The sequence below is a fragment of the Talpa occidentalis genome, unplaced genomic scaffold (assembly GCF_014898055.3).
Source record: "Talpa occidentalis isolate TD23 unplaced genomic scaffold, MPIMG_talOcc4v2.1 talOcc4.8, whole genome shotgun sequence".
Lineage (NCBI taxonomy): Eukaryota > Metazoa > Chordata > Mammalia > Eulipotyphla > Talpidae > Talpa > Talpa occidentalis.
This window is the reverse complement of record NW_023605194.1, coordinates 74,453,486-74,477,204: the sequence shown is the minus strand read 5'-3', so window position 1 is coordinate 74,477,204 and position 23,719 is coordinate 74,453,486. Positions and strand designations below refer to the sequence as shown.

Genomic DNA, 23,719 nt, shown 5'->3' with positions numbered 1-23,719 from the left:
TATGGTAAAGGTAGAATTTGGATTTGATGAGGGTAATATGTGCCTTATATAAAAAATGGTTTTGACATAAGTCTGTTGTGAATAATGCTGCTGTGAACATTGGTATACAGTTGTTTACATACCTGCTTTCAGTTCTTTTGGATGTAAAACTGGGAGGACCTGCTGGGTCATATGGAAATTGTATGTTTAGCTTCTTGAGGAATTGCCACAATTTTCCAGAGCCATTTTACATTCCCACCAACTTAGAGCATAAGTTCTCTCAATCCTCACATCTTTACCCTCATAGCCATCCTAGTGATTTTTCAGTAAGGTAACAAGTAGTAATTCTGATCATTGGCAGTTAGCTTATGCACTGGAAGATTGGGCATTAATAGATAAGTATCTACTAGGGTTTGTTGAAAAAGGTTTTAAAAGATTTCTTGCTCTGTAGGGCTTCAGAATTCAATCTAATTGAAATGTAAATGGGTTTATTTTTTATTTATATCAGGTACGACCAAAATTGCCACTTTTGAAGATTTTGCAGGCAGCAGGTGCACAAGGTGAAATGTTCACTGTTAAAGAGGTAAGCCATCATGGAAAGGTTTCAGTTTTAAAAGAGCTGAGCAGTAGAAGCTAGTGAGTGTGTGGTTCTGAGATCAAGCCTCAGAAAGGAAATTCTACTCCAGTAGTTCTATGGAAGCATTTTTTTCTTCTTTTAAAGCCCATTGAGCAAAGTTGAACTTCATATTTCCTTTAAATTTCCTTTTGAAGTATACTGTCAGCTAAGCAAGATTAACCATGAAGTTCATTGATCTCAAGAGTTAAAATGCAGAACATGTACAAGATTTAAAAAATGACACTGTGATTTAGAGGATGTGCTGCCAGGCAGGGATTAAATGCAGTGGTTTTTCATTATAAATGTGTCAAATACTCTTCTGAGCACTGTGAATTATTTTAAACATTTTTGCATTTAAATAACTTATTTAGCTCCTAAGGTTTTTTTTTTTTTTTAACAAAAAATAAATTGAATCCTTTAAGTGGAAAAGACTGCATATTAAAATGTTAAACTTTATCAATTGCTTGCATTTATTTAATAGAGTAAATATCTAACCCTTCCCAAATATACCAGGGTTTTTTTGGACTTTCCCTAAAAGTCTTAACAGCTTTTAGTAATGCTGCATTCCTGAGCCATTATGCCTCTTAAAGAAACAAAACTGGAGGCATTTCAGATTTTATAGAATACTCATATTGCCTTCATCATTTTGAAGTAAGTGTGCCATTTTGGACTGTATATCTCAAATTCTCATGAGTAAGGCTTTTTCCAAACTTGTTAAACTTATAAAGTTGTTAAAATCAATTATGCTATTTTCCTTCATAACATGACATAATGTTTTACTGGAGAAAAACCTGGACACAGTCTGTTTCTATCACGAGTGCTGACTGCATAAAGGGAATTTCCCAATTTAAAAACTTTACTGGTTTTTAGTATGTGTATTCAGGCAGGTATGATATAAGAATAGTGTATTATATACATATTAGAATAGTGTTTTAGAAGATCTTTGTATCCTTAAAGGGTATTTATTTTTTTCTGAACGCTAGACAGACATAAAGTTTCCTCCCTTTTCTTCCAGTAGATGCTCTTCCCCATCCTGTTTTTTCTAGGTAGTTGATGTTGTATTTTCACTGACATATGTTGTCTGAGATGGAGGGGACCCTAGAAATACTGTTCCAATATAATGGGACCAGTGTTAGAAAAACTTCTGTTCAAATATCTAAAATTCCTGAGAAGTTGGGACCTAAAGATAATTGCTGCCTTGGTCTTCAATTAAAGATAATTGCTGCTTTAGGGGCCTCCCTGGTGGCGCAAGGGGTTAAACACCACACTATGAAGCAGTCTGCAGCTTCTGCAGCACAAGTTCGATCCCCAGCCGGCCAGGGAGCAACCCACATGGCGCAGCAGACCTCCCCTATCTCGCTGCTCCCCTCAGCACTCTGCCTGTTCTGTTTGGTCAGTCTGCCTGTTCTGTTCCCCACTCTGTCTCTGGTGAATCCTCTCACCCCCTGGCATCTCTGGCCTATACCCCAGCTATTCTATGCATAAATAAATTTAAAAAAAAAAAAAAGCTAATTGCTGCTTTATACTGCTGATGGCATATTGAACATTGTACTTTATTTCCCCCACTCCCCCATTGAAATGAACACATATCAAATGCCTATGGTTTTATGCCCTTGGACTTGGAAAATATTTTTCTGATCAAGCAAATTTAAAGTTACTACTTCTATTTAGACTTGGGAGAAAATTTTTGAGGGAATGCTGGGTGAAATTCACCACTTTTTTTCTTGTCAGACCAGTACACTTCTGTTCTAGAAAGTAATGGTTTGTTAATGTCCAGAATGATAATAAGTGAATGAGTCTAGTTGGGGGCAACTCTCTTGCTGTAGGACACTTTACACAGCACCGCCATGCATGTGTGTTTTAGGCAGCAGCTGGACAGGTTTCTTCATGGTATTTTATTCCCATGCAGGTCATGCACTATCTTGGCCAGTATATAATGGTGAAGCAGCTCTATGATCAGCAGGAACAGCACATGGTATACTGTGGTGGGGATCTTTTGGGAGAACTACTTGGACGTCAGAGTTTCTCCGTGAAAGATCCAAGGTAAGAAGATTGAGGGTTTATCTTTTTGGGCACTTATACCTCACCACTTAATCTCTTTAGGTTATAATGGTAATGACTATTTATTTCTCTGGTCAACAAATATTTAAGAGCCTACATCTGTCAGGTGGCCTCTAAGACACTGAGAATATAACAGTGAGCAACAGTTTCTCATTTTAAGGGTCTTAAAAGAGTTGTATGAGACTGGAGATGCTCTCCTCCTTATCATTCCATTGCTTTCCAAGCTATACTATGAACAATGTTGCAGAAAGAAGGTACATTTTGTGGGGTGGAATATAGGGTTTTTTAGGGGGTAGAAGTGCTAGTTGAGGAAGTGCTGTTTGTGCTGATAGCTGAAGGGTAGTTAAAGTGTCAGTTACGGGGAATGGTTGAAGGAGAACTTCAGGTAGATTGAGCATCACATGTATGTGTCTGGGTAGGAGGGAATTTGATGTGACTAGATTATAATTTTGTGAAATAGTTGTAGAGAAGGGAAGAGTGAATTGTTGAAAGAAATGTAGACTTGCTGGGCACTTTGAGGTTGATGAAGAGCTTCCTGAGAATCACAGTAGAACTACTCTGACCTGCTGTGTGACTTTCTCCAGGTGCATAGGGTATGTGGTTATTAACACAGTGACAAGGTAATTAATAATTGAGAATCCAGTCTTCTCTTTCACTCTGTAGCTTTGTGATGACTGTTTCTTCTCAGCTCCTTTTGTCTTATTTTGGTAGACTCCCTTCCACTCCCAGTCCCAATTATAATGTAAAACTTAAGTCCTAGAAGGAAGGGATTGTCTTGTAAGGAAATCTCCCTACTTGTGTTACTGTTGTTATTAATAAAATTAAATGTAAATTAGTTTTTTAATGGTCACAAAATAATACAAGGGCTTGGGCATTACATCTTGATATTTAAATAATTCTTAGATTCTGAGAAATCTATTCTGCGGAAAACACAGAATACATACATTATAGGGAAAGTTGGGAAATAGCATATCAGAAATATACTTAACATTTTAATGGAGAGCCATATTCACTTTTTTTTTTTAAATTTCTCACAGCCCACTCTATGCTATGCTAAGAAAGAATCTTGTCACTTTAGCCACCAGTACTACAGGTATGTCGCATCATATTTCTTTATTCTGTGTCACAGCTTTGAGTTCAAGGGGGCAAATGATGGGAAAGCAGAGCAGGATCAAGATGGGCATGGAAGGCCATCAGGGCGCGACTGGGAGGGATGGCTTGTGCAGTTGGTTACTGCTGTGTTATTTAACTTTCCAGTTAATCCTGAAAATAGATTAGTATCATTAGTACCCTCCTGTTAGACTTAGTGATTGTTAACATTTTGCCATATTTGCTTCACCTATACATACTTGTAAAATCCGACCATTACTGTAACATTATTACATGCAACAAAATTAATAATGATAAATAACTCCATAATACTGTCCAATAGCCATTTTATGTATAGTTTCTCTCAGTTTCCTCAGAAACATCTTTTACATTTGAGTTGTTTAAATCCAGATTTAAACAAATTTCATATGTTGCATTTGGCTGACATGTCTTTTAAGTATCTTTTATCTCTAAAACTTAACCCTCCTTTTGTTTTTGTATCATTTATTGAAGAAATGGATTATTTTTTCTTTAGAATTTCCAGCATTTTAGAGTTTGTAGATTGTACCCTTGTGGTGATGTTTTATGTGTTTAGCACTTCTCTTTTGAATGCCAACTTGTCTAACCTTTTGCTTGATTCCATACTTTTAAGTACTGCCTTTTGAGTTTAACTTACTAGGTATTGCAGGAAACTGCTTTTGGGTCTGAAGTGCAGTGTATTAGAGATCAGTGAATAAAGTGGACATGACTAAATTGTAACTATCTCACACTTATTTCCAAGTAATGAAACTTTTTGTTTCCCTGTTCCTACATGAAACCCTTGTATGGATTTCAAATTAGATTCTCGGGAACATTGTCCTTTGGAGAAAGCCCAAGCTTGTGATCCCTATTGATTGGCTATCTTTCAGTAGTTTCCTGAAACAAATAGGTTGAAAAGAATTTGTTCCTAATGAAAATTTATGCTTTAAAGTGAGAGTAAAGAAACTACTTTGATATTGAAATATGATTTTGAACTTACAATGAATTTTGGAACTGCTTAGTTTCATTGACAATCTACCTGTGTTACCCAGTTATAAATTTCTGTTTGAGGGGGAAGGCAATCACTTGTGAAATAGTGTGGTTTACAGGGATTGTCACTAAAAACTTGAAATAAACAGAGGATTTTATATTTGCGCATCTACTCTTTTTCTCAGATTTGCTCTGATCTGTTGTCTGAATATCCAGAGGAGATATAACTCTTACCCTCTCATTTTCTTTCTTTTACTTCATTTGCAGAATTTAACATGCTGTATATTAAAACGAACATTTCTATAACAAGTATTTCAGTTGATCCTCTTAACAACCTTGTGAGAAAGGTCTGGAAATGGAGACACTGAGGATTTTTTTAAATTAGATAAATGGTTTGCCTAAGATCAGATGCCACTGATGAGTGGTGGTGCATCTGTTTCTGAATGGGCAGTCCTTGCTCTTTTCATCATTCTTTTTTTTTTTTTTATTTATACAAGCACTGGGTACAGTCAGAAGTGCGGGAGGGTGAGAGAATTCACCAGAGCCAGAGCTGGGAACAGAACAGACAGACTGACGAAATACACTGCTGAGGGGAACAGTGGGCGGGACAGGAGAGGTCTGTCGCGCCATGTGGGACCCTCGCCAGCGGCCAGGGATCTAACCGTCACTGCAGAGGCTGCGGGCAGCTTTGTAGCCCAGCGCTCAACTGCTGCGCCACCAGGGGAGGCCCTCTTTTCATCATTCTTTAGTGTCCCTTTAACCCTTTTTTTTTTTTTTTTAAAGATTTGTTTATTTAGGCACAGAACTGGGGTATAGGCCAGAGGGGTGGGAGGCGGTGAGAGGATTCATCAGAGATGGAGTGGGGAGCAGAACAGGTGGATCTACTGAAATACATTGCTTAGGGGAGCAGTGGGCAAGACAGGAGAGGTCTGCTGCGCCATGTGGGTAGCTCCCTGGCTGGGGATTGAACTCAGGCCCCAGCAGAGATAGTGCTGAGACTAACCCCTTCGTCACCAGGGAGGCCCCCTAGCTCTTGCTTGTAATGGAAAGAACTTCCCTTAGTTTTCAACATATTTTTTTCATAATGTTAATTCTTCAAAACATTTTGTTATTTAATTTGTCACTTTGAGATAATTTTATTTAAAAAAAAGTTGCTAAAAAGTATTATAAAGAGTTGCATATACTCTTTACCCAGATTCCCCAAGTGGTGACATCTTTATATAACCATAGTACAATGATTAAAATTAGGGAATTGCCCCAAAGTAATTTTGATTGTTTGCTCTTACTTAGACGTGCATTGGTTGACATTGCTTCCCATGTCACCTGTTTTACACCATTAAAAAATAAGTTAAAGCTTTTATTTTATGGCTGAAGAAAATGCCATTATTTAAAGTTAAGGTAGTTCTTTATAAAATTATTTCTCTAAATTTTTTTATAATTCTTTATTTTCCACATGTATGCTAAAGCAATGAAAAATAAATGGTGAACCTTATATTAATTAATTAATTATTTTTTAATAGAGGCATGTTTTATTTGTTTGTTTGTTTGTTTTGTTTATACATGCACTGGGTACAGTCAGAAGCGCAGGAGGGTGAGAGAATTCACCAGAGCCAGAGCGGGGAGCAGAGCAGGCAGAAGGACTGAAGTACACTGCTGAGTGTACTGCTGAGGGGAGCAGCGGGCGGTAGGAGAGGTCTGCGCGCCATGTGGGACCCTCCTCCGGTGGCCGGGGAGCAGCCGGGGATTGAACTGGTGCTGCAGAGGCTGCGGGCAGCTTCGCAACCCAGCGCTCAACCGCTGCGCCACCGGGGAGGCCCAAACCTTATTTTAAAATCCCTTTGTACATTATCTGTTTCACCAGATTTATTTTTGTTTCTAATTGTTTTAACCTAGGAAAGATTGTAAGGCTGTTGAGCTATAAAGGATAAAGCTCCTTGTGGTCAGAAAATCTTGTCTCTCAAACTTCTCAGTATCTATAGCTATAAAAAATGCTTTTAGAAATAATGTTGTCAGTAATTTTGAAAATGTTAACTTTGTGCAAAACAACTGAATTGTCAGACCACTTGTAGGATCTGTGCGCTTTCTCTGCCTGTCTTTATCCTCCATGAGTGTCTTTCTTCCGAGACTGCAGTTGCTGATGCACCAGCACAGGATAGACTCACTTGGGTGCATCTTGGTTGCACAGAGCTTCATGTAGTGAGTGATCTTTTCCTATAGCTAAGTTTTCATCTTTTGTTCTGCTTGAAAATTTTTCAAGTCCTTGAAATATGTTTCTTTTACACTAAGAATATCTATCAGGTTATTGTTACCTCTGCTTCTTTTAATTGACCTTGAGAAAAACTAACTGCCTCCTCTAACTGGGAAAAGTAAAACTTTTTTATTAAAAAAAAATAATCTGCATTCAGGGCCTCCCTGGTGGTGCAATGGATTAAGCACAGTACTAAGAAGCTATCTGCAGCCTCTGCAGCACAAGTTCAATCCCCGGCCAGGGAGCAACCCACATGGTGCAGCAGACCTCTCCTGTCTCACCCGCTACTCCCCTCAGCAGTGTATTTCAGTCAATCCGCCTGTTCTGCTCACCACTCTGTCTCTGGTGAATCCTCTCACTGCCCCCTCACCTCTGGCCTGTACCCCAGTTCTTGTATGCATAAATAAATGTTTAAAAAAAATAATCTGCATTCAGGTGATGGGAATTTAAATTGTGAAATCAACACTTAGAATGTAGGTTTACATGAAGGATGCTATTGTTAAGAAGCATGTGGGGAAAATTCCAGATTTTCAAATCTCACAACCCTGTATAATTTTAACACTTGAAAATAAAAATTAAAGGGCCTCCCTGGTGGCGCAGCAGTTGAGCGCCGGGTTGCGAAGCTGCCCGCAGCCTCGCAGCGCTGGTTCGATCCCCGGCTGCATCACCTGAGGAGGGGTCCCACATGGCGCGCAGACCTCTGGCTGCTCCCCTCAGCAGTGTACCTTGGTCCTTCTGCCTGCTCTGCTCCCCGCTCTGGCTCTGGTGAATTCTCTCACCCTCCCGCGCTTCTGACTGTACTCAGTGCTTGTATAAATAAATAAGTCCCTAACAAACAAATAAATAAATAAATCTTTAAAAAAAAAAAAAGAAAGAAAATAAAAATTAAAAAGTCAAACCTTTTTTGTTGTTGTTGTTGTTGTTTATATCTTAGGCACACTTGGTAATAAACAACTTTAGGAAGAGATGATAAAAATACTCTCCATTATTTGCTCCTTGACCTCAGTTCTCATATTAAAATTTGAAAGCTTGTTATGGAAAAAACGTTTTTTAGCCATTTTTCATTTTCCCCAGATTAGATTTTGGCAGTAAATTTTGAAAGTAGTCTGTTTTAGTCTTTGCCATTTTTATTAGTTTTTTTCCCTTCTTTTTGGATGAGAGCCTTGTCCAGGCAACGTGGAAAAGTACATTTCTAGGGACCACACCTGGCTCCAGGGTTGTTTGCTGAGGTCCTTTCTCTGTGGAAAGAATGGTTATTACCAGGGAAGGTTTTCCTTTTGTTTCACTTGCTATCCAGATGCTGCTCAGACTCTCGCTCTCGCACAGGATCACAGTATGGATATTCCAGGTCAAGACCAACTGCAGGTAAAATCACCACACGGTGACCTCTTTTGTTGTACAGAGTGGCCCCTTCTCTGTACCTGTGGCTCTTGGACTCCCAAGTCCTTTCCTGAATGTGGTAAGAATTTAACAAGAAAGGTTCTTGGGAGTTCACAGACCAGGGACAGAGTGAACCTTCTCTGTTCTGCCCATAACAGAGTTCCAGTCTCTGAATCTTTCTTTGGGATGTAGCACTTCTGATCTTCAGTTCTTCCAGTTACATTTTCTTTGGGGTTTATGTGTGCCTGTATGTGTGATGGTGTATGTACAAGGTGTTTGAGAAAACTGCTTCATTAGATTTTAACAAACTTGTTGTAGTTAAGTTCTTGTCAGGCCATTTCTTAGAGCTCCCCAAACCTGGGAAAACTTTATGATTATCTTGGTATATGGTGAAGGCGTCACATGTTTTCTGAATTATGCCTACTTTTGTAATAAGGTATTATATTTATAGCCTGTTTCTAACAGATTTTGGCCTTTTGTGCAGAGATTTTTTTCCCCCCAGGTTTGGGATTCTCCTACCTCTGCTGCAGAGGGTTGAGAGGTGTGGCCTTTATTTGATGACTGTTGTGAATTTCAGAATTCTCTTGTGCGTAACCCATTGTGTTGCACACTAACTGGTGAGCCAGAGTAGAACTGCTACATCCCCTGGTCTCAGTCATTTCTTTCGCACTGATTGGTACCTTTCCCTTTTTTTCAGCAAAGTGCAGAAGAAAGTTCCAATTCCAGGAAGAGAACTGAAGAAGGCAATTTCCCCACACTGCCTACCTCACAGCATAAGTGCAGAAATTCTAGAGGAGGTAATTTTGGATTAAGTCTATGTCGATTTCCCTTCCTCCCTATTTCTTTTATCCTTCCTTCTCTCCCTCCCCTTCTTCCAGTTTTTAGAAATGGCTATCCATGTTAAGCACTTACTATAATTAAAACCAGATATTAAGAGAATTCTAATAATAATAATGCTGTCTCTTTACGTATGGAGTACAAGGGTGTAGGTCATACTTATTTCTCATTCTTTTCAGAAAACCTTTTTCACATGCTAATAGAAATTAGCTACACATGTCTCAAGTTTGCAACTTGGTAACTCAAGCTGCCTTGAGCTTTAATTGTCCCTGAATGTATTCCACCAGGTTAGAAATTTTATTTGATTTGTCTGCCAGAGGCTAATTTTCTTAGATTTTTGAAGTTTGCAGTAGTGGTAAATATACTTAATGACTTAGAGCCAAGAATGAACATAAGAAACCTAGTCGCTCTTTGTCCTTGTATGGTTGTTATCAGATCTTTGCCGCATCCTTAGGTGTGGCTGGACTGTATGAGTTAATTGATATTTTGAAAGTTTCCCCCAAACCCTACTTTATAAAAGAGCTCTAAAACTTTCTACAAAGATGTTTAAAATCATAAGTACCTCAGGGGTATTTTGTGGCATGATGGTTTCTTGTTTAGGTACCTGCCTCAAACTTAAAGCAATGGCAGGCTAAGCCTCTGGCAACATCCAAGTTGCTCATTATGCTGTTTAAACAGATTTAAATGTTCATTGAACTTCGATCAGTTTGGATAATTTTCTTCAAATTGCATTTGAAGAGTTAGAGGCTGCCTAGTTACCTTGGAGCTAGTCCTCTCTGTGTGGCGTTAAATGTGTACTTTTATTTCTTCAGGTCCTTGCCCATTTTCAACTCAAAAAGCTATTTATAAGAAAAAGCCAATTCAGGAGACTGTATGTAGTTTGCTGAGAATAAATAGCTTAGCCTTCAAGGAAGGTATACAAGTAGAAAGGACAGAATTTTTATATGAGGAAAGAATGACCCATTTCCAGTCCATTTACAATAAAGTTATAGAGCTTGACTAGATAAAGATAACATTTAATAAGTCTCAACTCAGAAATTCGGTTTCTGATAATTTTAGTAGTGAGTAAGGAACAGAGGTGGTTTTAGTTTCCCTGGATACAGATAAGCCTTTTAGCAGGTGGGATTGACATACTTTTTAAGTAGATAGGGTAATCCTTTGTTTTGGCAGGGACCCATTTATTACAGAAATTTTTTCAATCATCTGGGAAGAGGTAGAGGAGAGTAAGAAAGTAGGACAGTCGGAAAGCGCCACAAAACATTGGGATAGTGGGAATGAAAGAAAAAACTTTGTTAGCGACAAACTGGTTAACAACTGCCCTGAATATCATTTTGATGTTCAACTGGAGATTTTTTTCCCTTGAAATATTTCTAGTTGTTAGGTATCTTAACTCCAGTAGAGCCCATTGAGCTAGAAAGTTCTTAACATACATACTTAGGAAACCTGGGGTTCAGTGTTTTGTACTTTAAAACATGAATTTTTGAAAAATGTTCCAAAGTATCGGATGTGCCAATGAGACTGCTTTGACAACCTTGTGATGGCCCATTCTTATTCATGCCACCTTGCTTCTGTCTTTGTGCCATCGCCAGTTTTCAGTCCAGTGGGTCATGCCATCATCAGGCATTCTGTGCTTGACCAAATCATTTTCTAGTTATTGTAGTGCTCTGAATGTTGAGAATGCCACTAAATGACTTTTTAGACATTCTTTTAGAGCGGTATCATTGTTTAGTACTTTTCATAGTTTATATTTCTTCATATATGATCCTCTACTTCTAATGACATTACTTGCTAATGAAGCCTAAATGGGAGGAGATTTGGGGTGTGCTACCGAGACAGCTATTTGATTTCTGATTATTTCTCACTGGGAGTAAAAATTTCTTTTTACTTATAAAGTATTGTGAGTATTATAAAGAGTCTAAATTTTCAAGTGCTGTGTACATAGTTATCATTCTTTTAACATCTATAGATGAAGACTTGATAGAAAATTTAACTCAAGATGAGACCTCTAGACTGGACCTTGGGTTTGAGGAGTGGGATGTAGCCGGCCTTCCTTGGTGGTTTTTAGGAAACTTGAGAAACAACTATACACCTAGAAGTAATGGCTCAACTGATTTACAGACAAATCAGGTAAATTTCACATTTGAGGGGGAAGTTCTTTTGAAAGAATAGCAAACTTGGTTACTCTTGACTGCACAATGCATTGTCTAAGAGTTCTCGTGCAGTGCTATTGGTCTAGTACCATCTGTGTGTTGTGATGCTTCAGTCTCTATCTTCAGCCCTGACCTCTCCACTTCATGCCCAGGTTCCTGCTCATTCAACACCTCCACTTAGATGATCTGACATTTGACAAATTCAGAACAGAACTCTTGAGTCTTGATTTTTTTTTTAACCAAATACTTCTTTCTAACCATTCATTTGTCTTGTCTACTTTCCACTCAGTGTTTCCAGCCAGATGTCATAAGACAGCATTGATTTCTTTGTCAAGATTAGCAGTTTTTGATCCAAAATGTATCTGAAATCTAACCACTTTTTACTAACCACTTTCACTGTCATACCCTAATTCAAGCCATCCTCATCACACTCCTTTAACTTATTTTATATTCTTCATTGCACTTTTCACTTTGTACAACTTACTAGACTTTTTGTGTCTATATCTCCCCCCGAAATCAAGTCCATGGCTTTTATATTCACTGCTCTTCTATTGCCTAATACCTAGAACAATATCTGACACATTGTAGGCATTCAGTGTTCAGTTGATGAATAGGTATATAATGGTGGCAGAATAAGTTGTCTTTTATGAATATTGTAAAAAGCATGTCATAAATGTAGATAAATGTAGAAATAAAATTAAATTGTTTAAGAATTCAGAAAGGACAAAAAGTCTGCGTTACCCTCTGTGTTTCTCATATTTTTTCAATAAACATCACTAACTATTAAGGAAAGCATGTCACAATGTAATGTTTTCTAACTTCTTAGAGCGTCACCTGTGGGAAAGGAATGTAAGAAATGGATTCTTTTTGGTTGAGCAACAATGAATCCTGCCTTTTAAGCTCTTTGGTACTTCTCAAGAGTTTTACCTGATTTACTATTAAATCTGACATACCATTAAAATTGAAAATTCCTTGCTAGATACCTTTATATCCATCTATTAGCTTGTAGGTGTCTAGTAGATATCTGCTGAATGAATAGATGTTAAAGGCTGGGCGTTCTTTGAGGCATATGTGAAGACATTGAGTTTGGGTTCATGTATGTTTATTCAGCATCTTTGATAAGCCTCTGACTACAAAACTCTTGTTTGTTTTTTGTTCTACTAGGATATAGGTACGGCCATTGTTTCAGATACCACAGATGACTTGTGGTTTTTGAATGAGTCCGTGTCAGAGCAGTTTGGTGTTGGAATAAAAGTTGAAGCTACAGATACTGAACAGTCTGAAGAAGTAGGGAAAGTGAGAGATAAAAAGGTTTGTTGTGGGAAAATCGTGAACCTGTTCAGATCTGGTGACCCATACCTTTTTGTACAAGTGACTCACACGGTCCCCCTATTTTCCTTTTTGGTATTCTCTTATGTCCAACATTAAGTTAACCAAGACTGCCTTAGAAATAAGATACAATCATGCATAAAGCTTCTACCTCATTAGAAGAAATAAACTACCTACCTTTTCCTGAATGCTTATTTTCTCATTTTGGTGTTTTTTCTTCCAGAAATCTTGCTTTGCTAAGAAGGCAAAGTTCTAAATAGCCAAAAGAGCCTGTAGGGAAAATTTTTTATTTCTTAGACATTGTAGTAGCTTCCATATAACTTTATATCTGGGGGAAAAAACAGTTGAGTTCTAATGTAGTTTAGTTACAATAGGGGGAGATTTTGGGATGAAGAGTCCTACAAGCATGTGTTCAATTCTCAAATCAGGCAACTCCTGACACAGACAAGATTCTTGGTAAACATTAAGTATATATAGCAAGAAATAAACCCAAATTGTATCATCCTTTTAATTTAAAAGATTCTCAGAGTAATTTGGAGTTCTAAAGGATATTCTGATATTTTTGTGATTAGCAAAGAGGTGCTTGGATTTCTTGTTAGACTTGTTGTATGCAAATCAAGTGGCTAGAATGAAGCCAAAGGTGACACTTGGAAACTTCTACAGAGAGATGGGACTTCAAAGTACTTAACTTTTGTGAGAAAGTTTCTATACAGGGGGCCTCCCCGGTGGCGCAGCGGTTGAGCACTGGGTTGCGAAGCTCCCCTTGGCCTCTGCAGCGCCGGTTCGATCCCCAGCTGCTCCCCGGCCACCGGCGGAGGGTCACACATGGCATGCAGACCTCCCCTGCCGCCCGCTGCTCCCCTCAGCAGTGTACTTCGGTCCTTCTGCCTGCTCTGCTCCCCGCTCTGGCTCTGGTGAATTCTCTCACCCTCCCATGCTTCTGACTGTACCCAGTGCATGTATAAACAAACAAACAAATAAATAAACAAACAAATAAATAAAATACGTGCCTCTTTAAAAAAAAAAGTTTCTATACAGAAGTTTACAATTTTGTCATACTTGGTTTTATTGTGTTTTGCATTGCAGAACTAGGCTTTTAATTTTTAGTATTTTAAGTTCTCTCCTCCTTTTTATTTTATTTATTGACCTTTTTGGTAATGCTTACATTTCTGGAATATGGAGTTTAATTCTAAACTTTTTAATTTAGAAGACACTTCCTGCAGTTTTTGACTTTGTTTCCTGGTCCATGGGCATGCTTTTCTAGGACAGCCAGAGAATTGCATAACTGGTTTTACTTTTGAATATGAAAAGTAAAAACTTAAAATACTCCATTTTCAGTCTTTGCATCTAAGTCCCTTATTTTATACAGTGCTTTTCACTATCATTTTGTCACAGGGTCCTTGTGAATGCCTACCTACCTAGATTCCTAAGAAAAAATTTCCATATTTACGTAGCATCTCTACTCTGACACTGTTTATTTTCTTTAAATTCACAAATTTGTGTCAGCCTCTCCCTTCTGGAGGCAGAAGGTGATTTGGTAGCCCTCCCCCTTCAAGCCTCCCCATGCTCAGTCATTGATGCTCCTGAAAGTCCTGCTAGGTGTGTGCAGAGTCACGTTTTTGCCCTCAGACTTAAGCTGTCTACTTTTTAAGTGCTAGTGATAGAGACAGAATGTGAGTTTTAAATTGAAGCTTTTCTGTCTTTTTTGCTTTCAGGTGGTAGCCTCATCTAAAATAGGTAAACCTTACTAATGAGATATCTTTGCCTTCACAGCTGTTTGAAGTGGGGAAAAATGATGACCTTGAAGACTCTAAGTCCCTAAGTGATGATACTGATGTAGAAGTTACCTCTGAGGTATGAGTCTATACTAAAAGGGCTGTTAGGACCACCCACATCTTCAGCTTTTAACAATTGTAGCAGTTCACTTGTGCTTAGGAATACCTTTTATCCTCAGCCCGGTTTCCACCTACCTTTTCTAGCTCTGTAGAGATGTCGGTTTCCACATCTTATTATAAATTTTTATTGGAATTTGGGAAGAAATGGGGGAGACTTGATCTGCGCTTCCCTACCTTGGAAAGAGATGATACTGCCTCTTTTTGCCTCTCTACCTACTATCAAAACTCTTCGAATGTGTTGCATTGGATACACAAGTTATTTAAAATAGTTCTGTACTACTTTCCCATTAAATACCTCTTTGTAACCCCAAAGGCAGATCTATAAGCTACCTAAAATTCTTTATCAAGTGTAAAAATTGTATCTTCAATACTTTCTTAAAAGGAAACATGGGAAATGTTTAATGCTTTCTTAAAAGGAAACATGAATCCACACATTTACATTTGAGGCAGACTAATATTCAGCTTTAAGCTGTTAGGTAGTAGGTTTGGATTTATCACCAATTGACACTCATGTCTAAACTCAAATATATACCTTACTTTTCGATTTTCATGCTTGTTCTCTAATGTCCTTTAAATGCTTCTCTTAGGTAATATACTTTGGGAAGAAAGGTGATGGGGAAGAGAACAGATTTTATATGTTGCTGCTGATGAATAGAAAATATTTAGGTTGTCACTAGTGATGATTTCAACCCCCCTACCTCCTTCCTTGTTCACCATTATGATGATACATTGCAAATTATCTGTGTATAGCTAAGTAATAAAATGGAATATATCAGTCCATTAAGTGTTCTTGACCATAATACAAATAGCAGAGATAAGTGTATCCATCTTAATCAAACTTCTGTGACTGCTTAGGCCTAGAAAACCTATTAAGCAAATAGATTATACTTCATCAAATCAAAGATTCCATTGAATTTAATAAGTCCTGTTATTTTATGTACTACTGAAAAGGAGAAAGTAGATTATGAGACATCATCAATTATCATTTCCAAATCTTTATGAAGTTCCTTTGAATATTTATATAGCATTTTAAGTAAAATCTGAGTATCTGGCAAGAATGTTTTGAGGCTCTCTAGAGAACATCACAGTTTAACAAATGGTCATATTCCTGCCTTCAGTCTAGGCAATTGAGTTATGACTTCTAAACTTGAAATGCTTGGCCCAGACTCTGAAAGTAATCAAGTCAGCCTGTATCAAATCATCGATCCTAGAAAAGGCAGCCAGTTACCCACATTAAATACTTTTGACTTGTTCTGGGTAGTTACCTTTGAATTAAGCAAGCCATTTAAAATTCACTGGGCTCTGGTTTTACCTCATTTGAATATGGAGAAGTAGGAAAAAAATTACTTGGCATTCAAGGACAAGAATATTAATTTTTGGTGGGGTGGGAGTGGGGGGCCTTCCTGGTGGCACAGGGGTTAAGTTTTGGAGCTATCAAGCTTTCACAGCCACTGTGCCATTAGTTTGATCCCCAGCCATGGAGCTGACCCACATGGCCCAGCAGACCTCTTCTGTCTTGCCAGCTGCTCCCCTCAGCAGTATATCTCAATCTGCCTATTCTGCTCCCCACTCTGTCTCTGGTGAATCCTCTCACGCCCTGCACCTCTGGCCTGTACTCAAGTTCTTATATGCATAAATAAATAAATCTTTAAAAAAAAATCTTGTCTTAAAAAAAAATTGACTTTTTAGAGAGTGTGATTTAGGTATACAACTACCTGTTCCTGAGAGCAGTGAGAGAACTTGAGTAAATTTAGTAGCTTTCAAATTTCATTTTAACTTTAGCTTGCTTTTTGCCAAATTTTAGACATTTGTTAATTAGGCAAGAATGAGTTGTTTTCTCTTTTTCATTCTTTAGCATCTTTGTTTAATAAATGTGTAAATTGCACAGAGAAATGAACCTAGAAAAGAAAGCAGTGGGGAAAAAAAACAAGCAGTTCCACCCAAGTCAGAAAGCCAAAACAGTTAACTTTCTTGGGGATAGAGATATCAAATTCTGGCTTGAAATGTAATTGTATTACTATCAGTATACAACTTTTCAAGAGTTTCTTATATGTAGCTGTAGAATTTGTTCAGATTCCAGGCTAGACCACTGGTGTGGAGTGTCTGAACTCTCACAGCTTAGAGACATAATGAGGAGTTGACCTCCCCACCTGCTTAATCAATGTCTTGTTCACCACCAAGTGAGTATTCACTGGCTGTGCTTGTCTTTGTAGGATGAGTGGCAGTGTACTGAGTGCAAGAAATTTAACTCTCCAAGCAAGAGGTACTGTTTTCGTTGCTGGGCCTTGAGGAAGGATTGGTATTCAGATTGTTCTAAGTTAACCCATTCTCTCTCCACGTCTGATATCACTGCCATACCAGAAAAGGAAAATGAAGGAATTGATGTCCCTGATTGCCGAAGAACCGTATCAGCTCCAGTTGTTAGACCTAAAGATGGATACAAAAAGGAAGAAAACCCCAGACGTTTTGATTCCTGCAACTCGGTGGAATTCTTGGATTTGGCCCACAGTTCTGAAAGCCAAGAAACTATATCAAGCATGGGCAAACAATCAGATAACCTTTTTGAACAGAGAGCCGATGCAGAAAACATGGAGGATTGCCAGAATCTCTTGAAGCCATGTAGTCTGTGTGAGAAAAGACCACGAGATGGAAACATTATTCATGGGAGGACAGGCCATCTTGTCACTTGTTTTCACTGTGCTAGAAGATTAAAGAAGGCCGGGGCTTCATGCCCTATTTGCAAGAAAGAGATTCAGTTGGTTATTAAGGTTTTTATAGCATAGTTGAATCAATGAATTGCAAAGAAATATTAATAGCGTCTGGCCATGTACCAAAACATCAGTGTTGAGCCTCTCCACTCAGTGTGACCCATTGCATCCATTCATTAATTCGTGCAAACATCTGTGTTCCAGGACAGTTTTGCTTATAAATTTACATGTAATTTGAGAGTGAGTGCTTTAAAACTAGATTATCAATTTGGGGACTCCATTGACATGAAGAAATATGTGAATGACTTCTTCCTTTGAAGATGAGGATCTGGGAGCACCTACCAGTATAAGCAACACATTCATTCACTCACTCACCAAATTACTTGAAGTCTAATTTTTTTAGTTAATCCCTACTCTTCTGTTAGAGAATGTTCTTAGGCATCAAAATCCAAAGTGTCTATTAGAAAAATATTAAAGCTAACAGTGAAAAAGCATAAATGATTTGATTAGTCCAGTGATATTATAGTGCTACAGATCACTTTGTGTTGCAGTCAGGCTGCATGAGTCAGAGAGCAAAAGGAAAGTCTTAGAAAACAAGAACTCTCTTCCACATGTGCCTAGAATAATTGTATCAAACATTTTTGCTAAATACTCCCTAAGTTTTGAAAAAGTTTATATAACATTTTGCAGATTTAAAAAAATTGAGGTATAATCACTAATTCATTGTTCCCTTTTGCTGGATTGTTGACATCTTAGTAACTATACCAGACAAGCTAGAGAATGTTTCTGTCACCTCAGAACATTCCCTTATGTTTCTTTCCTCCACCATTTTGTGAATCTCATCCTAGATTTCTTTTTGCACATGTTTAATTTGACTTCTAATTTCTTAAAATAAGTTTAGGTACTTAAAATGTGTATACTAGTTGTGTATGTGCTTTAAAGATATTTTTGTCCAAACTGTGGAGCTATAGATTTAAGTGATTAAATTTATAGAAAAAGTCCTATCATATAAACTGGCAAAGTCTGACCTTGTTATAAAATTAATCAGCCAAATCAGACTTCGCTTTCAGTCAGAAAATAATTGATTTTCTTTTTGACTCAAATAAATGCATTAACACACATTTCTGATACAACCATCTCAATTATAGTTCTAAGATAGATAATTTTCCACCAAAATTCTCTTTACTTTAGTCTGTCCTCAGTGTGCCTTGAGAGTCCTATGGGGGTTTTTCCCTCATCTTTTGTGTTGTCATGTTTGATGCCTCTAGAGAAAAATGGCAAATCTGAAGAGGTCTTATTTGTGATAACTCTTGGGACAATATAGAAATTGAAGATCTTTAAATTGATTTCCTTACAGATAGCCCTATCTGCTTTTCCCATAGGGAAAAAAAATCTTGATGTGTATCAAAGGGTATGAACGTGCCGTTTGGAAAACTGAGGCCCTGGATTGATCAAATTAAGGATCATAAGAGTCACCTGGGTTGCATGTTCAGCAAAGCCCAGCTAACTCCCTGACACATTCACACCCACACACACCCACACCCCATACCTCCCTCCAGGGACTTCCATTTGAACAAGTGTCCCTGGAAACTGGTGCTGGTCTAGGACCACCTTTTTGGAAGCACTGTCCTAGAAGGACAGTTAACTTACTCCTCCCACTAGGAGGACAGGAAAAGGTAGCAGAGGAACTTGAACTATTTCTCCATTGTTTTTCCTATACCTGAGGAATTAAACTGTTCCAGGTCTGGGTCTCCAGGCACTGGGGACAAGTAGAACCAGTCCTGCGAGGCCAGTGCTCCCTGGACTGTGGTAAATGCTCTAAAACTTCAGATAAGTCCCTTTGCATTTCCCCCTTCAATCCACTATTTTGCTAATAGTTTAAGTGCCTTCCATTTTGTTTTCTATTTACTGGTCAAGTGTTTGTAGGGAGAGATGGACATGAGCACTTGTGCCGCGTGTGTGTGTGTGTGTGTGTGTGTGTGTTTGTATGATTCCCCTTATATAACCTGCTTTTTTTTTTTTTTTTTTTTTTTTTAAAGAAAATTTAAGAAATGTTAAAAATTTTGTGTTTGTAGCTATCTCATGGTAGTGTTAGGGGGAAAAGGATGTCCTAAAGCTAATTCCATACAGGCTTTGTGGTGTCTGTAGTGGAGTATTAATAAGTCCCTTTTAAGCGCACGGGTGAGGACCCAGAGCCAGGAACCCGTTCTATATCGGGGCTGTCCTATAACAGTAGTTCTGGTACATCCTAGCCCCGCACGGAATCCTGTGCCTCAGCTTTCATCCTCCTGCCTTTGTTCACCGCTTCCATTAGCACTATTTAGAAGAAACTGTGAGTTTAAACTGAATCTCACCTGTATCTGAGGAAATTGCTCATCTTGATCTTTTTTCTCGTTTCCTTTGTTTGATGCCACTGGAAGTATTTTTACACTCAGGCAGTGCTCTGTAGAGGCGTTGTGCTGCGGTACAGAAGTTTTACTCACGGGCCTCCCCGGTGGCGCAGCGGTTGAGCGCTGGGTTGCGAAGCTGCCCGCGGCCTCTGCGGCGCCGGTTCGATCCCCGGCTGTTCCCCGGCCACCGGAGGAGGATCCCACATGGTGCGCAGACCTCTCCTGCCACCCGCTGCTCCCCTCAGCAGTGTACTTCAGTCCTTCTGCCTGCTCTGCTCCCCACTGTGGCTCTGGTGAATTCTCTCACCCTCCCGCGCTTCTGACTGTACCCAGTGCATGTATAAACAAAACAAACAAACAAATATAATTAATAAATAAATAAACATGCCTCTATTTAAAAAAAAAAAAAGTTTTACTGCCACTAAGACTGCCTAGTTTGTGTAGGGAATCTTCATGGTTAGTATTAACAGGCGAAGAAACTCTGGATTTTCAAACACTACCATTTACCTTTAGCCGTAGGTATGTGCCCGTAGACTGGTTTTCTGATACAGCACCAATATACTACTGTTTTCAGCATCCTGTCTGGTCTGTCTCCTCTCCACCTTCACCCTCACATGTCTCCATTTGAACATTAAACTATATCATGTGCTCATCCTACTTATAGGCAAACTGCTTGAGTTGAAATTTTGATTGTGAGGAGGACAATGTTAAAGTAGATGTCAGTGGGATTCAGTGTCATGTACCACACCACAGACCTGTGATTAATGAATCATCTCCCATCAGCATCAAACTTCTTGTTTTACTTATTTCATATTTATGGTCTTGTTATCCTGAATGAAATTCAGAGCAGAAATGACATTAGAAAAAACATTGAATTTCTAGATTGTAGCTACAATTGTCCTCCATATCTTAATATTAACTGCCTCTACTTGCACTGTGTCTGGTAAGCTTTGTATTTAATACTTAAATCAGACTTTATTAAAAAAATCTTAGATGAACCCTTTACATTAATATTACCATTTATCCATAGTCCTTCTGTACAATATAATAGGTTCTTAATCCTGGGCTTGAACAGTGGATTAGAGTCCAGCCATGCCAGCCTCAAAACTGCCATGAACTTGTCTAATGTAATATTGAATCACTGCCAAGCATTTGAAATATGCAGCTGTGTTTTAATTATAACTTATGTTTATTTAGATGTGTGTAATGCTTTGTATGATATTTTGTTTATAAGAATTTAATTTTGACGTTGCATCATTTGTGATGTTTTAAAATGTCAATTCAATGCAATGTTGACTTCTTTGAAAAGGTGATGACAAATTGTTCCAGCTCATGTTGTGTACCTCTTAATTCTCTTTAGGAAAGAGGAAACTTGTTAACCAGGTTTTTGGGTTTTTCTCCCATAGAGAGTTATGTGAATTTCTGAAATACGTGGCTTTAGATACTGTGAATCTTTTGTTTTCCATTTAGCAGAGTGTCTGCATAGATCATTCAGACCCATGTTGTAAAGAACTCATTCGTTGGCTCTGCCATTGCTGTGCACACACGCATGGGCAAGCTGCCTGTGCCCGTGCTAGAATGGCTGTAGCTAGGAGCTAGCTGCACTTCACAGATAGAGGCCCCTGCAAACTCTCCTCTGTGGCAAAAGTAAATGTACAGTGTTTATGGTATCTAGCGTTTTGCACTGCCATAGTGAAAGCTGAGGTTCCTTTGCTGGAACTTCTCAGGCTTGTGATTAGCAGAGTTGTAGTTGAACATACGAGAAAAAATTTTGAGGTCTCTAAAGCACACTTGGAAATGAGTACATGAAAGTAGCTCCCCAGACCTAATATGGGGACAGCTTTTCCACATTGCTTTGAGACATCCTTTCTGTCGATAGAGCTGTCCTTGTTTGTCATCGCTGTTTTTTTTTTTTTTTTCCTTTTAGGAGCCTTCAAGTCTCCTCTCTCCTGGGAGAATGTCCCATAAGCATTTTGAGACCTTTTGATGCAACAAATATGCAATCCCAAGTAATGCTAGTATTGGTGACTGTGATGATTGTTTAGAGAAAAGATTACCGTGAACCTCTACTGGGGTTTATTGTACCGCTAACAAAAACCTTTTCAATAACTGAAAACCTTATATTTGCAGGAAAAGGTAATTCATATTTCTGGGTAGCTTATCTCAACTCCAAAATGCTGCTTCTCCTGCAGATTGCTTTTCTTCATCCAGGATCCTTCCGTCTTCTGGGTACATAACACTGCTGGTGGAACTCCTTATTTCTTGGCATAGCAAGGGTCCAGAATCCTAAAAAGGGCCAAATAGGGCTATCAGAGCAATTCCTTTCTCAGACAGTTGCTATAATTTAGCAAATGCTTTATTGAGAGTCAATGTTATCATAATACTGAGTTATAAGCGCACCTAATTTCTTATCCCAAGACATTTTTTTTTTAAACAGTAAGTACTTTGGTGTCAGATAGGTTCCCTTCCTGCCTCCTATTTTGTTTTCCCCCCCAGACTTCAAAATTATTACCTGCTTATGGAGATGGCTCTTATACCAAAGGTCTTCTGTCTCACCCCTAGATGGTTGTATCTGCAGTAGCTGTTCATGTCTTTTACACTTGCTCTTAGGGAGTGTCTCTTGCGGGGTTCAGTAGTGGATTCTAGCAATAAGGATGAGAAGCTCTGGCCTGAGAGCTGCTGTCTAATAAAACTCATCTTGTAGTCAAGGCTGCCTTTGTGTGCATGAGGGAGTGCGGGAAATTAGCTCCCGGTTGTCTCAGTGCTAAGAAATGGAGGTCAGCCATCCCTCTTGCCACAGGAGGCTTCTTGTTTTTCCCTACAGCTTGCCTCATTTTTTCATTTTCTTTTAGATGAGTATCATCAAAATGACTCTTTTGATTCTTACCCCCCCCCACTTTCCTCTTTTTAAAAGTAATAGAAAATATTTTCCAGGGAGAATGAAATGTTTCTGACCTCTAGCACTTGGCAAAGTAGAAGTCTTCAGCTGCTTCTAAATAGAACTCTCCTTAGTCTATAGCTAGGAACCATAAGTGCCTCCTTGGATAGAGATAAGCAATAATATTCTATCTCTAGTCCCAGTCTTAACCTTCTTAGACCTCCATTTTTCTCATCTGTGAAGTGAGTAAACATGCTCTCTTTCTACCTCATCGTTTGTTGTGGGGATTCATTGTGGGGGAGCAACTAAAAGACCTAGAATTGCCTTCAGTGAGATGTTAGAAGTTGTCGTATTTTTGATAAGACCAAGCTCGGGAGTAATACTCAGAATACCTCATGTCCTGGTAGCTGAGCACAAGCACCCCTTCATGCCTGCCTCGCAGAGCCTCTGTCGCTCCTTTTGCCCAGGCCTCTGTCCCACATCCTCTCTGGCGTGAACCTCTCTCCTAGGGGTGTTCGCTCAGAGTTTGAGAGGAGTGTGTCTCTGTAGCAGATGTAACTACCTTGCTGTGTCTTGATACACAAAATTCTCTTTCTACATGCACTTGACTAGGCGGCATAAAATGCACTGTCAGTAAACAGAAAACATGCAGTTTTCCAGGTAACATAGTCTGATCCAGTAGCCATGGTCACAGGACTAGCATGTGTGGATTCACAAGATGAGAAGAAAAGAAAGATTTAAATTATGGTGACTGGCGGCCAGCTCACTGAATGAAGCAAGCACCTGTTTCTGGCATTCTTGCCTAATCTTCAGAAGCACCACTAAGTCATAGCTCTGTATCTCCTTGATGTTTGCACTATGTTACGCTTTTAATACCTATTGGTTCTGTTGTGCTTTTTTTTGTACATTAAATATTTTTCATTTTGCCATTTTGTGGCGTCATTATTGGGGAAATCGTAATTTTGTTTGTAAGATAGCAGAATCCCATTTTGTGCTTTTATATACAATCTTTGGTCTAATTTGGGGATGAAAACAAACTTTTGCAGTAGAAGTTACTGGATTTAAAATTAACAGCAACTTTTGATATCCCTCGCCCCCTCAGTTACCTATTAGAGTAATTGTATTTCAGTTTTGGTTTCCCTTTCCTGCCT

At 38.7% G+C, this 23,719-nt stretch overlaps 1 protein-coding gene across 7 annotated transcripts in view; it reads left to right on the top strand.

Annotated features, from left to right (window-relative positions):
- Window positions 1-23,512, top strand: part of MDM4 (MDM4 regulator of p53) — a 42,752-nt gene extending 19,240 nt beyond the window's left edge. For 3 of the 7 annotated variants that reach the window (XM_037495802.2, XM_037495799.2, XM_037495801.2), the window contains 9 exons: window positions 488-562; window positions 2,505-2,638; window positions 3,694-3,749; window positions 8,299-8,366; window positions 9,079-9,178; window positions 11,185-11,345; window positions 12,533-12,679; window positions 14,471-14,551; window positions 16,806-23,512. In XM_037495802.2, the coding sequence (XP_037351699.1) occupies window positions 488-562; window positions 2,505-2,638; window positions 3,694-3,749; window positions 8,299-8,366; window positions 9,079-9,178; window positions 11,185-11,345; window positions 12,533-12,679; window positions 14,471-14,551; window positions 16,806-17,375 (1,392 nt within the window). In that variant the 3' untranslated portion in view covers window positions 17,376-23,512. Of the gene's footprint in view, window positions 1-487; window positions 563-2,504; window positions 2,639-3,693; window positions 3,750-8,298; window positions 8,367-9,078; window positions 9,179-11,184; window positions 11,346-12,532; window positions 12,680-14,470; window positions 14,552-16,805 lie in introns of those variants that run through there. The other 4 variants (XM_037495804.2, XM_037495803.2, XM_037495808.2 and 1 more) reach the window with 4 other exon arrangements.
- The last annotated feature ends 207 nt before the right edge of the window (window positions 23,513-23,719 follow it).